The sequence below is a fragment of the Nestor notabilis genome, unplaced genomic scaffold, assembly GCF_000696875.1.
Source record: "Nestor notabilis isolate BGI_N333 unplaced genomic scaffold, ASM69687v1 scaffold3559, whole genome shotgun sequence".
Taxonomy (NCBI): domain Eukaryota; kingdom Metazoa; phylum Chordata; class Aves; order Psittaciformes; family Psittacidae; genus Nestor; species Nestor notabilis.
The window spans coordinates 16,208-32,238 of NW_009944855.1; the positions used below are offsets into that span (position 1 = coordinate 16,208).

At 36.9% G+C, this 16,031-nt stretch overlaps 1 protein-coding gene across 1 annotated transcript in view; it reads left to right on the top strand.

The window, feature by feature from the left end:
• The window catches only part of WDR64 (WD repeat domain 64), a 66,632-nt gene that overhangs the window by 8,737 nt on the left and 41,864 nt on the right, over nt 1-16,031 (top strand). Inside the window, exons 5-10 of the mRNA XM_010022603.1 lie at nt 1,948-1,977; nt 7,201-7,299; nt 7,628-7,636; nt 8,909-9,123; nt 9,617-9,751; nt 13,111-13,190. Coding sequence (XP_010020905.1) covers nt 1,948-1,977; nt 7,201-7,299; nt 7,628-7,636; nt 8,909-9,123; nt 9,617-9,751; nt 13,111-13,190 — 568 coding nt within the window. The remainder of the gene's footprint in view (nt 1-1,947; nt 1,978-7,200; nt 7,300-7,627; nt 7,637-8,908; nt 9,124-9,616; nt 9,752-13,110; nt 13,191-16,031) is intronic.

The following is a 16,031-nucleotide window of genomic DNA, read 5'->3' on the forward strand; positions in this document are numbered from 1 at the left end:
TTTCCTACAGCTACTGAATGAATCTAGAATGGGCAGAAATATTTATCAGTTGTTTGCGAAGAAGGGTTACCCAATACAACAACATCTAGAAGCCTGAAAGTCTTGAATTTTCTGACAGTCTATATGATACTGCTAGAATTTGGAAATGATTATCACAGATTATTGTATTGCTATTTAGAAGTACACACTTCTAGATGCTATGAGGTACATCATACATCTATACTCATTGACACTACACTTGAACAATTTTCATACAACCAGTTTGATAAAAATTGTTTCAGACAATACAGTAAAGCTTTAATACAGCACTAATCCTTTCTAGGCAGTTTAGCTAATTAGTGCATAATGCTTATGAAAAGAGCATGTAACACAAGAAAGTACTCCGGTGGATGATTAGGCAACAAAGCAGTACTGCAGTTCTGGTAAATACTAAAATAATTTATTTGAAAGCCTAGTTCTCTGTCCTCTGGTGTATTATCCCTCTATCTGCAAAATATAATTGCACTGAGTATTATGTTAAAAATAGCTCTCTTCCCCACCCCCTACTTCCCCATGCTGTTTTCAGCTTGAATTGCTGCCTCCTCATATACTGGACTGATGTCACTCTGACATCAGCAACTGCAGTGCAAATGATCTTACACCCAGCAGCTTAATGCAGTGAATTAGACCTCAAATCTCACTTATAAAACTGTATGTTCTGAAAATTACTAAGGCATTACAACAGCAGTCATTTTTTCATGATATGATCTCTGATCTCTGTTGATCTGAGCAAATGACTTTTGACTTCATTAGAGTTGCTCTGATATATCTTCATGCAAGCAAGAGAAAACTTCAGTTCTTTAGCATTGCAGTCATTTTGAGTCCTCTTGCTAGAATATGACACCACATCCCAAACGCACATATAGAGTTGGCAACTTTTGCATCATTCTTCTCTCAAACACCAAGGATTTTAAAAGAGCTGACCTTAAAATCTCAGCTAGTGAGGTGTTTTCTCTAGTTTGGCTTTGCAGCATATTGGTAAGAGCATATGAAGATGCTGCTTCATAGGACTTGTGCTCTGGGTGAAGGGGCCAAAATATGAGTTCCTGAGCAGTGCATTGACATATACACAGAGAGGCTTGGTTTTATATGATTGTTGCATTTTAAAGATTATTAAAAATAAGGTATTCTTGGAGGCACATATATCCTACGGAAGTCAGCATGTTCCATGTATATGAATGAATAATATTTGGTCAGGCAATCCTGTCTCAACTGGATGATGGTGACCGGTATGCCTATCACCCTGGGACTTTAAACACTTCAGAGCCATACACTACACTGTTCACCAATAGTTAACTTTGCTCAAAGATGCTGTGCCATGGGTACTCTTATTTGCAGCCTGAAATGCTACTTGTACCTGGTATTTTGCTGGCACTAGTTGACATGTCATCTCAGTCAGCACTAGCTTGGGCTTCTATATGGCACATCCTACCTCTTCCAGGATTTGAAGCTGTTTTAGCTGTGAAGGACCATTAGAAGCACAGTTCTATCAGAACAGCTGATCTGTACTCCACAGTAAAAAAAATGGTATTGTTTTACATATTTTGCTCACTTCAATTTAAAAAAAATAACAAACGCAAGCCAAACAAAAAAACCCAACCAAACAAAACAAAACCAAAAACCCCCCCCAAAAATAAAATAAACCCCACACCAACAAAAATCCCACACAAACCACAAAAAAACACTGTGAGAGAAAGAGGGTGTTTTTTTTCAGTTCCTCACTGTATAGGGGTCACACAAGTAGGTGTGTTGAAGATCTTTCTCAGAAGACCTTAACTGTAAATTATTTCTGTGAAGTATTACTGTTCTATTCTACCTGTGATAGAGGATAGCTGTCTCTATTCAGTCTTTTAATTTAATGGCAAACTTGTAATTATGACAACATATTTTTGTTTGGGTTTTTTTCAGATGAAGGTTCTGGCAAACACCTCTATTGAAGTAAGTTCATTTTTTTCCTTCTGTGAAATTAATTAAAAATCAGCAGGTACTAAAGTGAAATAATTAGAAACTTAGCATTATTCTAATGCTACTGCCAACCTTGAGACTTCTGCATAATTTGTCAGAGGGTGCCATAGGTCCAATGGGTTCAATGTATTCCTTTCAGTTATAGAAACTATTGAATATCTTGATTTCTCTTCTGATAAAAAAAAAACTCAGATAAATGCTGCTTTTTCTACCAGATTTTCCTTTACCTGTTACATTTCCAGAATTTTTTCTTTTAAGATCCAGAACTTCAATTGTCACTGTAAAATTGAAATATGAAAAAGTGTTTTAAGTTCATTTGTGAAAAACGGTTCTACATCTTGCTAGGTAGATTGGTTGGCTACAGAGGATATACTTTAAAAGCTCATTTTTACTATGGGAGTATCAGTACAGATTTTAGGTAATGAGCGTCTCCAGTCTTAACAAAGTATTATGACCCCTTGCCCTTAAAGTCTGTGTAGGTACCTTGTGCCAGAGGGCAGTGCATTTTGTTGATTATCTCATGTCCCACATATTGTGCATTTTCTAAAAAGCAATATAAATAGAAGTACTCCAGACCACAGGTCCTACTACTCCACCTCAGAAAACAGCTCTGGGCCTGGGTTGCATTTAATTCAGTAGTATGTTCCTGCTTTGCTTGCAGGAACAACTTCCTCCATCCAAATACACAAAGGTGAGATCAGAATAATGCTTGTCCCTAGAGATGGCATCAGGAAGATGGTTATAAAGTACAACTATGAATAATACCTTATTATTAACTTCTGAATAGCTAAAGACAGAAAACTGCTTTTGCCTTGCAGGGCTTACATTTCTCTTCTTCAGGTCTGCAGAAATAACAGTCCATTCTTCTCTCACTACAATTATACCATTTTCTCCTGGTTTAACATCATCATTATCTATACTGGCATTAGCTAACTGATCAAGCTATGGAAAGAATAGAAGTATAAATAAAATACTCTTAAAAATCTGTACAGCATTCAACTATGCAACTTTCTGTTTTAAAATATGACCACTGAAAAAAACACTGGAATGTATAGATTAACAATTGTCCAGCTGACAGATTCCAAAAATGGTAGTCAGCACAGAATCATCATTGAATGACGATGGGAATACTGACAGTGAAAAAGTCACTTCTCTTAAAGAACGGAAATGAAATGTCTTTTAAATTCAGCATAAAAAAACATAAACAGACCCAGTGGATAGGCCAGACAAGCTGAAATAGAAACTGTATTGGAAATGAGGGAGTGAAGATAGAGCCTTTGAGTGACAGGATGGAACAAGGAAATGAAAAGTTTGATCTGGTGCAGCTGCCTCATTTGTCTGTGAAGTACGGCAGGGCTAAGTAGAGAAATTCTTATAGACTTTCCTCTAAAGATGGAACTTGGCAGCATGTTTTGCTTGCAGTCTCTAAAGACTGTTCTCTTCTAGCAGCCACTTCTCAATGTACCAAATTAATCTATTAATATGGGCACTGTTTTTTCAGGACTTTCATACCGTTTGTTTCCAGGTAACCTCAAGCCATGCTAGAAACCTGTTTTCTTCAAAAGCTTTCATTCTGGCTCTTAAGAACGGAGCACCATGCTCTGCTGTTTACCCAGCCTGTTTATTCCACAGGCTGAGGTCCTGGAGCAAGAACTGGCCTGAAAGGCAGTGCTAGCTAACTTGAACAATCTTTGTTAGCTTCTAAAATTCTCAGTGGACATTCTCTGGAGCATGCTATGCAGCAAGCCAATCTCACTTATTATAGTGGTCTCTCCACTATAAGCACTGATCTTTGGTGTAATTTAAGTAGTTCCACTGGAATTATTAGAGACAGATTTAGAGGCAATCTTAAGAATGATTCAATTATATATGTGTAAACACTTCTATTGCTGCCTGTTCCAGGAAACTTCAACTTCTCTATGCTGGATCTTTCCCTGACTGGCAATTTCTAATAAATTGGTGCAATAAACACATTTTTTCCTACTTTTGCTGTTATATTGTCAAATATAACATATAAATACAGTATATATGTGTCTATAAATAGTACAAAAAGAAAAAGGGTAAATTGGGAGTATGTTTTACTAATTCGTGCTTTCTGCTGGCATACAAAAAATGCATGTTGTGTGTTGAAACCTGGTTTTTTCAGCTACATTTTTAGACTCACAGTTAGTAATTAGAATATTTATCTTCTATAGAGAGGAGAATATTAGAAAAGAAGATCTGTCCTGGCCAACATTTTCCTCCTGATGTATAGATCTAAAAAAACCTTCATATGAACAGGCATTCTTGTTTACTCTTCAAACCAGAAGTGGGTTTAATGCTTCTTAGGTTGTAATTTCTGTCATTTTTTCTCGTTTTTAGTGAAATAGCTTCTCAGTGGTAATCATGTCTCTAAGCCAGTGGATACTACAGTACAATGGCTAGGATGCTTCACTGGAAAAGAAAGATCAAGCTTAATTTTCCTTGACTGATTTTGAAATGTTTGTTTAAATGCAAGCAGGCCTTTCCCTTAATGAATTATATATGCTTGTTCCTATTTGGAGTAAAACCAGACAGAACGGAAGGCACAAGTTATTCCAGCACCTGTTAACCTTTCACTGCTAACTCTTTAGGGGAGTAATAGTCCTCAAACTGGTGAAAAAAGGGTTTTTCCTGAGAACATGCTAAGCATTAAGGTACCTTTACATAGCAATGCATGGGTGCCTGGCGACTGACCATTGACAAGTTCTGGTTTGTCAGTGTGGTTTTGTAGTCACAGATGCCGTGACAAGAGAGGGAAGCTGAAGCCCATGGCCATACCAAGTTTGATGGCTCAGCATCATTAGCTATATGGAGAGAATAGTGAGGGAGAAACTGTTATCCGGAATTGTATAATAAAACTGGAACTAAAGTTATTCTGTAGGTTGGTGGGAGGCGGACTATTAAGGCCCTGAAAAGTGTAAGTATATAGACTAACTTAGACACCAATGTAATCAAGAAACTAACTCATTTTGTAAAGTTTAGTTACTTAGTTGTGGAAAGTTAAATGTTTCTCATTTCTCCCGGATGTGAAAGGTTGAATCTCATCTCTGTGTATGAAAATCTAAAACGAATTAATTGACTTAAGTGGCTATATAAGATTTTGAAAAGGGCAAAGGGTCCTTGTCATCTCTTTCTACCATCAGTGAGAAAGGATCTAGCTTTCTCTATTCAGTTATTCTATCCTGTGGAAGGGGCTCTGATCTCAGCTGAAGGAAAAGCTCAGAAGTCTTGGTGTCAGGTGCCAGCACCTAGTAAATAGCCAGTGCATTTTTACCTCCAGGTAGACATGGGGTAAGAGGAAAAAGACAGGATTTCACAGAATGTTGAAGACATGACTTATAGCTCCTCTAGAAGAAAGCTTCAGAAGAGTAGACTTTGAAAGTAGGCCTTGAGGCACAGGTTAGAGGAAAACATTTGCTCTTTGAAACATTTAAAGAAACATCTCTGAAAAATGGTAGCTCACTGCTGGACATGTCAACATCATTGTTCCAACATTTTGCTTAATTCCTCTATTAGAATTAGTAAATTCTGTCCCAAGAGCATATCCCCTGCCAACCTGAATGATAACAGCCATTTTCACTCTCCCCTATATTCTCAAAGTATTTGAATTTGACCTTCAGTGTGGGAAAACAAAATACTAGCCTTGAGCTAACATGCCTAAAATACATTTAAGTATGATGAAGACATTTCTTTCGAGTTGCCAGGCTAATGTCTAGCCTTTCCCACTCATTTTTCCTTAACTGTTGTCAGACATCGGACTTTCTTCTAACTTTCAAGATAATATTCACAGGTTAACTGAGCTGTTTCTCCCAGATAGGTGAGAAATACTTGTGTTCAGCTGGGATAAGTCCCCTCTCAAGGCATATACTGACTGACTTGGAAAGATTCAGTTACCAGGACTGCATATAACTTTTAATGGGAGAGAGGTCATTCGATCTGTACATATGGACTAGTCGTGCCTTCTCAGATCACTGTCCTGTAATGTGATTTGTTTTGTTTAATAATTTCAAAGTAATATCAGAGATTCTTGGTTGTATTTCTAGGCAAGTATGTGAAATACATTTCTTAGTTTAAGCCCTTTCATCAGAGCTTGTTTTATTGCCTAAAATTCAACTAAAACACAAAAAGAAAGCAAAGGGACATCTGCCGCTTAGACTTTGTAAGAATTCAAATGCAAAGATTCTCCGTACTGCTTGGTTTTGATTTTCGTTTTGCCTCTCTACCATCTCAGTACATGTGATAACCAGCAAAACCTTTGCAAGATGCAACTCTGTTACTTTGACTGCATCATCACAAGCCAGCACTACAAAATAGTGGCTTAATTACTAGTGTAAAATCAGCTTTTCCACACCAGTTAGTCATTGTTCTCTGGACACTACTTTAAGGACCCCAAAAATCCACAGTTATCAAAGTCTTCCATAAGAATTACCAAGCAATAAGGCCTCTGCAGAACTGACATTTTCCACATGTTATTGTAGAAACAGCAGAGGAAGTCCTTGTAAATGTACTATCAATTGCCCACAGGCCATGAGGAAGGAAAGAATCTTTCTCCTGCAGTAGTGTTGACATCACTCTGTCAACCAATATTGCATTCAACAATGGAAATAAAAGTAGAAGCATCATCATCTGCCTTCAGTTCACCATGGGTTTAGTATTGTGATTTTTGCTTCCTAACTCACTTCGTGGATGTAAACTGTATCTTTAGCAACATAGGTCCCTCTTTTAACTCTTCGAAAAGTACTTCCACTGGAACTAATTTTTAGAGATTACAGGCGGGTATAGTTTACTCAAAGAACTGCAATAACACTGTTGTTTAAATCTGTATCAAATGTTTCTTTGTCACTTTAATCTCAAAAAGAAAAATGCTTCAGTCAGTGTTATTTTATAAATGTTTTGAATTATTTTAAAATAATAGTTAATTGTGCCATTGCAGACACAGCAAATGGAGCATATTCCATTTCAATCTCACTCTCATTTAGGAAGGTCCACTACATTTTTGGAGAAAAAAAACCCCAGCTATCTATTAATGTTTTAAAAAAACCCCAATCAAACCCAAAATTCTGGGCAGTGTGGTAGTGAATTTGAGTCTCTAATCTTACACTGTGCAGAAGAAATCATTTTACATTAAGATCTGCATATAGAGGTATAGAGAAAATCCTTTTTTATTTTCATCAGGATACTGCTTGGATCACTGGGTGTGATTTCCTCCCTCAGCTGAAATGTGTCGTGGCTGTAACTGAAAGGACAATCATCATCTGGAACTATAAAAGTCAGGTATTATGTTGGATCAGGCAAATATTAAAGAGGAAACCTGAAAAAGATTAGTTTTTGTTTTCAATATAAATTCACTTCCCTTCGTTCTAACAGGATGAAGTCATTAACTTTTTTCTTTGTAGGAACTCCATGGAACAGTGGAATTTATACTTTGCACCAAATGGTGTTATTAGAGAGTCTTAAAAACTTGGAAGAAAGAGGAAAATTCTGTACTATGTTGCAAACAAACCCCCAAAGAATTTATTTGCTATGTATACCTAATACATATGTGTACACATGTACATCTAATGCATGTGCACCTGCATATGTATACCTCAGAATGTATTAGAAATCAAAGGTCAGGTTTTCCATGCAATTTAACATAGAATCTTTTGAGGTAACTTCCTGATTTAAAGAAAATATTTTTTCATATCCTGCATTTTGTTCAGGACTTTCCAAAAGCAAAACCATCTTGATATTGATAATGTATGTCCAAACCATTAAAGTTCTCTTGAATGCTTTATTACAAAATAGAATTTTTGTAAGTAGTTCTGATCCATACCTTAGCTTTTTCCTCCTGTTTCTTGGACTTTTTTCAGCAGTTCTGAGTTGTCTGGGAAGATAAGCAAAGTAAATATTTTTAGAATAAGATCAAGTCTTAGGATTTTTTTTGTTGTTGTTCTCCATATTAAAAAGATGCTTCCCATGTTCAGACAGGTGAATGGAAGTTCTTCTGTCAGTCCAATCTGGAAGGCTCAAAAATTTATTCTCCACTCATTATTCTCCAGTTTTCCTCCAGTCATTACATCAGCAAGAGTTGAAAGTGTCCTGACTATGACTGAATAGTTCTCTTTCAAGACCACAGAAATAACATTCAGACAATTCTATATCTGTTATGTCTCTTTTTAATGTTTCTGTTACATGGACAACACTGAAGCAGTTAATTTGTATGGCATGTGAACAGTTGCCGGTTTAGGTTGGCAAGGATGGTTTAATCAAACAACAGATGGAGTCAGACAGTAGAACCAATGAACAGCATAATGCAAATGACCCAAAATCCCATTCCCAGACTTTCTCAGTCCAGCAAAATGCCACAGTGGCATGCAGCTGTATTCATTCCCACTATCTCAATTCCTGAAAACTGAAAACACCTGCCCTCATAAGTACACTTGGTTCTCCCAGGCTGTATTAATAATTAGGATTCAAATATAATTTCTTTCTCTGTGTTACTTCTGTGGTTTCTGGTTTGAATAATTCTTTAATTTGGCTATTTCCCATTTTCTTCTAGACAGTATCTTATTTTTGAACAGGAAACCATAAAGCCTTAGCAAATACATCATTCCACTTAGCATGGTGAGATCCTCCCTAAAATTTGTAATTAGTATTTTCTCACTGAAATGGAAAAGGTAACCTATAAAATAAAGCCCCATTGAAATCCTTGAAATTTGCATTTAACTTCACTTGGTGATGGTCTTCTGTGAGTTTCTAATACCACGAAACAGTTATCACAGGGGGAGCTTGAAAAAACAAAGTCAAGAACTGAATGGTGATGTAAGTAGATAAGCATGATGTTCAGTCAACTTAAGGGCTTGTGTGCAATATCTAATAAACTACCTACCATATTTCACAGAATATTTGCTTTGTCATCAAGCCAATGGAAAATTGCCTGCTCTGTGTTTGCACGGTGACTATGCCAAAGCAAGTGGCTAAGGATACTATCCTAATGGGAGATGATAAGGGTTATGTTTATCTGCTTACTGTGACCAGCGATCACTTGGCATTAAAAAAATGTAAAAGCAAAAAAGAATCACAGCTTCAGGTCTTGGACTCCAAAACTTTTCACATGTAAGTTGCTTATGATAAAATATTATCAGTCTAGCAATTGGTTTTCTATTTGGGTTTTCTCTGGCGTAAATGAAGGATTAGCTTTTGTGTGTAAATTACCCAATCTACCAAAGAAAATAATTTTTCAGACTCCAGTAAGTATGATTTTCTTACTGCTGTGTGAAAAAACTGCCATCGTTATCAGTAGGGGATCTAACAAGAGAACTTTCAGCTTCCATGGAAGAATTACAATTGCTGTTATTCAGTTTGACATAGTCACAGCTTTATTGTGCCCTAGTAGATGGAAGCATAATTGCAAATAGAGAAATGCATGATTCAATCCTAACTTTAGCTCTGCTTGCTTTTGAGCTGGAAGACTGGCTCTGTATCTGCCCTGGATATTAAATTTTAGCATAGGTTATGTATAATCTCACAGAAAAAATGCCTGTCTCCCTATGGGTATATTACAGTTGATGCTAGTATATCCTAATAACATCTCAATTTATATCCCTAGTGTTAAACGCAAGCTACATGATGACTGGGTTATGAAAGTTCAGTATATTTCTGACCTAAATTGTTTTGGATCCTGCTCCTCAGACAGCATTTGTTCATTTGTTTTGGATGACATAAAGCGACTAGAGGACAACTTGTAAGTATATGACATCTTCCGAAAAAACAGACCTTTTGCTTTATAACTTTGCATGAGATCAGTGCCTTGCAAGATGCCATCCTGTTGTATGGAAGTTATCTTTTCTATAAGCATTGTTAATACAAACAAAAATACAACTGCTTAAATGTGTAACATTTTTGTTTGTTAACTTTTGATGTAGGAGACAAGTGTCCATGTATGTTAATTACTCACAGCCCTTAAAAATAAGTCGTGTTGGCAGTGTTGTCTGCTCCAACTTCTCCTCAGCAGGCTAATTTTAGTTAGAAAAATTATTGCTTTGTTACATGTATATCATGTATTCTTTCATTAAAAATTTATATTCACACAAAAATATATCTAAATTTCATTTACAGTTTTAGTTTCACAATTTCAGTTACACAAGCTTAAAACAATTTAAAACACAAGCAAAAAAACTTTTTTTTTTATTCTGAGGGCTGTGAAATGGATTTACTATACAGGAAAGAGTTTGTGGCCTCCTTGTTTGTGCCATATACTTATTCATATGTCCCATCAGTGCTAGAGCTGATTCCAAGCCTTACTAGTCTATGATTTTAGAATAGTTTATAGCCCAATTAGAAAATAAATAATACAAAGACAATTGGATGTAAAGAAGAACTTTAAATAACTTACAGATAGAACTGTTCATTCAAATATCTCAAAGCATTGTCCAGCAGGTCAAAGGAGGTGATCCTAACCCTCTACTCTGCTCTCGTGAGACCTCACTTGGAGTATTGTGTACAGTTCTGGTGTCCTCAACATAAAAAGGACATGGAGCTGTTGGAGCAAGTCCAAGGAGGGCCACGAGGATGATAAGGGGGCTGGAGCACCTCCCGTATAAAGACAGGCTGAGAAAGTTGGGGCTGTTCAGCCTGGAGAAGAGAAGGCTGCGTGGAGACCTCATAGCAGCCTTCCAATATCTGAAGGGGGCCTACAAGGATGCTGGGGAGGGACTCTTCCTTAGGGACTCTAGTGGTAGGACAAGGGGTAATGGCTTCAAACTTAAACAGGGGAAGTTTAGATTAGATCTAAGGAAGAAGTTCTTCACAGTGAGGGTGGTGAGGCACCGGAATGGGTTGCCCAAGGAAGTTGTGAATGCTCCATCCCTGGCAGTGTTCAAGTCCAGGTTGGACAGAGCCTTGGGCAACACAGTTTAGTGTGTAGTGTCCCTGCTTATGGCAGGGGGGTTGGAACTAGATGATCTGAAGGTCCTTTCCAACCCAAACCATTCTATGATTCTATGATTCTATGATTCTATGATTCTATGATTCTATGATCAGATCAGTTTCACAATTCCTCTGTAAAATACATCCAGAGATTAATAGATTTTGAAGGCTAGTAACAACAATTATGGTAATCTGGTTAATGTCTTGTGTAACACAGGCCATAAATATTCACATAGTAATTCTTGCATAAACCTAATAATTTTAGGTTTTATGAGCATTGCATATCTGTTGGGGATAGGGAAGTGAAATATACTCACAGCCTGTCCAAGGTCATATAATGTGTAAGGAGAAAAGCTGAGAAATCCCATTTGATTTTGTTAAGAGTTTTGAAATTGATTTGAGGAGAAAGAAAACAAAGACTGCAGAGCCAAAAGTATAGTCAAAAGAGTATATACTACCACCATACATTGTAATACAGAACATTAACTATAAATATCTTGGTATGTCTTTTCCATTTAACATTGATGATAATTTTGTCTCCAACTGCAATAAATACTTTTCTCTAAGCAGTTTCATGCAGCACCTCAATGAAATTATATTTAGACAACTGAAAAATTACACAGCTGTTAAAATGAAATTAATAGCCCTAAAAATAAGCATAGATCAAATTACTTTGAAATGCCCATTTCATACATAATTATGGTTGAAATATATGACTTACTGGTGCCAACAAAATAAATATCCCCAGTTAATGTTGCAGCAAGCAGTTGTTATTGTGTTTGAAGAGCAATGCAATTATCTTATCTCCTATGTGACTGTTAGGTTTCTCTGTGGATAATGGCTGATGAGCAGTTATAATCTTTTCTTGTAAAGTATCTAAAAAATAGGGGGTGTGGGTGGGATCACAGGGTGCTTCTGTTGCTAGGCCATGACTTGGGCAGGACTTCACGCTTCCAGAAGCCCTTATTCACACTGATGTTGGAAGAATATCAAAACCGTTCATTAAAGAGCCAATAGAGGATTATATAGAAGTATTAAATTGAAGAGTTAAGGGAAAAAGATAATAAATCCTGATGAAATCTGTCACACATTTATATCAATTAGTTGCTATTTTACACCATCAAGAGAATTGAGACTCCTCTGTTAGAGGTCTGGAAAGAAAGCTTTGCTCCTTCAATGTAATAGGGAGTTAATAGCCTTTTACTCACTGCCTAGAAAGAACAAGCCTAGAAAGAAAAAGCTCTTTCATTAATCTTCAAAGTTTCCAGAGTCTTTTGTCAAATTTACTGTTATCCACAGTACGTTTTCAATATTTATGGTTACACTTTAGCCTGGAATAATGAACTACCTACTTGTCTGGATTTCAAAGAAAAATCTTAAGTGTGTGCCCATTTAATTCTGTACAGCTTATTTACATTGACAGTCATTGTTTCCTGGGAGAGATGGGTGTTAGTCATGCTATTGCTCAGTCCAAAGATCAAGAAATTATTCACTTGGTAGTAGGAATGCATGCAACATGAAGCGACAAGCAGACATCGCTCAAAGGATGGGTTTGGAAGGGACACTGAGTTAATCTCAGTCCATGTTGGCTGTTTGAATTCCTGTGCTTTATCAGGGAATATAACAGAATAATTCAGCTGAGTTCCAGAAACCTGTGTTCTCTTAGTGTTATTATACAGCACAAAATAGATAAAACAGAAGCTATGCATTATACAATTATACATAAGCATCAGAGAAGTAACTGCACTTCATGCAAAATAGAGGCCACAATACACCTTCATGTATGAAACGGGCAAAGGCAGTTGGTTTGATACTTTCCTCAGTGATGAACTGCTTTAAGCATGGAGATGTGTGTGAGGGCTTACTTTGGCAACAGCTACCATTTTAGTATCCTGTTTGGAGTACGACTGATAAAGGATTCAGATGTTCAAATCAGAGATTTATTACTTTAATGGAAAGTTCACCCTGTTCCTATTTTATTGATGCCAGTATCACTGTAAGGCTATATAAATCACTGTTATAAATCAATTTGCTTTTAACAAGGGATTGTGTACATTATGTAAACAGCTATCACATGTACTATAGAAAAATAAGGTGGAATGACTGTAGACTGTATTTTCCTAATGTTTCTTACCTGTAATCATTAATATTTTTTTCCTTTATTAATGATTTCAGACCTGTAAAGGAATTTTCTGTCCCTAAAGGAGTCAATGCCTTCACGTACTGTAGAAAAGCAAAGCTCATTGTCACTGGTGGTAAGTAGTGGGGTATTTTCCCCAAGAGATTGTACTGTTGTGATTTTTTTTCCCCCGTTTAATAAGATCAAGTAAAGCTGAGTTAGTATCTTAATAATTTAAATAATTCTGAAGACAGTGTCTTAAATTATAGGAAATAGAGGTCTTGTTTTAAATTGTTGGGAGTTTTACTCTGAAAAGATGTGCTTCCTGACAGGAATCTATCAAGGGCTCAGTCTGGGCTGGAATCAAGTATCACAGAATCAAAGAATGGTTTGGGTTAGAAAGGACCTTAAGATCATCTAGTTCCAACCCCCCCTGCCATGGGCAGGGACGCCTCACCCTAAACCATGTCACCCAAGGCTCCTTCCAGCCTGGCCTTGAACACTGCCAGGGATGGAGCATTTACCACTTCTTTGGGCAACCCATTCCAGTGCCTCACCACCCTTACGGTACAGAACTTTTTTCTTATATCTAACCTGAACTTCCCTTGCTTAAGTTTAAACCCATTACCCCTTGTCCTGTTGCTGCAGTCCCTGATAAAGAGTCCCTCTCTGGCATCCTTATAGGCCCCATTTAGACATCTGAAGTCTACTATGAGGTGTCCACGCAGCCTTCTCTTCTCATATCATAAAACAGGAGAAACAATATGTTGACCTACTCTTGGCCAGGTTATACACATTATTCCTTGCATTATCAGCAGGGCTTCCATCTCTTCCTATTACTCTTTGGCCATCCTTTCCTATGTTAAGCAATCACATTGGCCCATCTTAGTACTTTCCATTGCTTTTCTCTCTGATCATGTTTCCCCAAATCTTAACTATTTGTTCTTTCTCCCAAAGCAGACTGCAGAAATAGCACTCTTGCATCAATTTCTTCCCAGTTATCCAATAATTTTATGAGCCTTTCTATTGCAGTGCTGCAGAAACATGACTGAAATATGGCATCAGTCTTACTTGTATATTCTGTCTGACAGGGTGGTGCCCTGGATTGACATTGATGCTAACTGTCTCCAAGACTTCAGTATGAGAATCTTGCTTAAAACTTTCTTAAATATTGAAATAGCCAGCGCAGCAATTGTTACATCTATATTTAAAAAGAAAATGGCCAAGGCTCTGCTGTCCAGCCTTGATAATATGCAAGACAGTAATATAAACTTGAGGGGGTAGAAGACTTAGACATGGAAAATAATGCAATTCAAAATGATTTGTAGCAGTTTACCAAAGAGAAAACTGTGACTGATATCAAAAGAAATGCCAGACAGTTCTATTGATTTTCTATACACAAGATTTAAAGGGAAAGCAATAGGGCTATAGGAAAGTCATTAGTGAAAATTCTGAAGTTCAGCCTTGGAGGAGATCTTATTTACATTGATTACCTTGTCACAGAAAGTAGTCTGGAGAAATTTACTGATGACATAAAGTAGGAGAGCCCTATAAAACAGAATGTGGTTAGTACTTCCTACAGGTAAAACTGGAGGATTTTACTGTAGTAATAAAACCAGCTTAAAACGTCTGAATTGTACAAGTTAGTTACACAAGAACTAATAAAAGCTTCAGTCACACCCTGAAAATTCTTACACAAATAGCAGAAAAGAGAAAAATCTGCATAAAATTCCTAAGAAAATAACACTAGCTATGGTAGGCCAGACCAAAATTCAGCCTAACCCACTATTGCCTCATTGACAGTGACCAGCAATAAACACTTATGGCAAAGTATAGGAATAGGGCAATCATGCAGCAATACTTGCTGTAGGTACATATGTTAGTTGAAATATCTGATTAGTTGAATGTGGAAAAAGGTTGGCGAAAACCTACCACACAGAGACTGAAGAGTGTATTTTTTATAACCTAGCAAAATGGCAATTAACAAGGAATATCAGTTCTATCTTTAAAAATATCAGGAGGATAAATATTAGACCACAAATTAGAGCAGAAATGTCAGGGAAGTGTTTTCTGAATAGTAGCAGTTGCAGAAAGAAATACCCTTCTCATTTAAAATGAAGCTTGAAATTTTTGAAAGGATAGAGGCTTGAGGCTAGACTTGGAATGCAGGACCTCCTATCCCATCTAAACAGCTACCTAATCAGAATATTGTAGAAGGAGATGAACTTTCTCAACTTTGAATTTTAATTTGTCTTGACTTTCACTGCACAAAAGTACAGAAAGCATGGGGAACATGGCAAAAGCCTAATAATGTGGTATTCAAGGACTATGTGAAGATGATTTTGAAAAAGTATAAAAATTGTACTTACTTGTAACAATATTTCAGTCTGTTTCTGGATCATAACATTTACATACCCTTGCATTGGAATCCTGTATTGCTTGTTCATTCATTGACCTTCACCTTGATATTAAATGGCATTCTCCTGCCTCTCACCATTATTCCCAGCGCTTAGCTCTGCTACTTCCCTTAAGCACAAAATGAAATTATTCCTGAGCTAAATTACTAAGAGTCACAGGAGACAGCGGGAATGCATGGCCAAAGACAAAGGCAGGGTGGGATTATATCTTTCCATTTCACTGTGTAGTTTAGATCAGCCAAGGGCTACTATGAAGCCACACCCAGAATGAAGAGTAATGTTACAGTGCTTGAGAGATTCATCTACTAAAGTCTTCAAAAATTGAGCTCTAGAGTTCAATGCTATATTAACAAAATACACTGCTCATGATGGCACAACAGTCTATCAGACTAGAGCACACTATGTTTCTGTATCTCCGTATCTCTTGTCTAGCTGAGAAACATGTGTTGATGATCCAGTTAAAAATAATCAACGACCAGAGCAGGTAAATAATTCAGGTATCATAATACATAAATTTCTTGGTGACATATGCAAACAGTTGCAGAATTTACACTTCTATG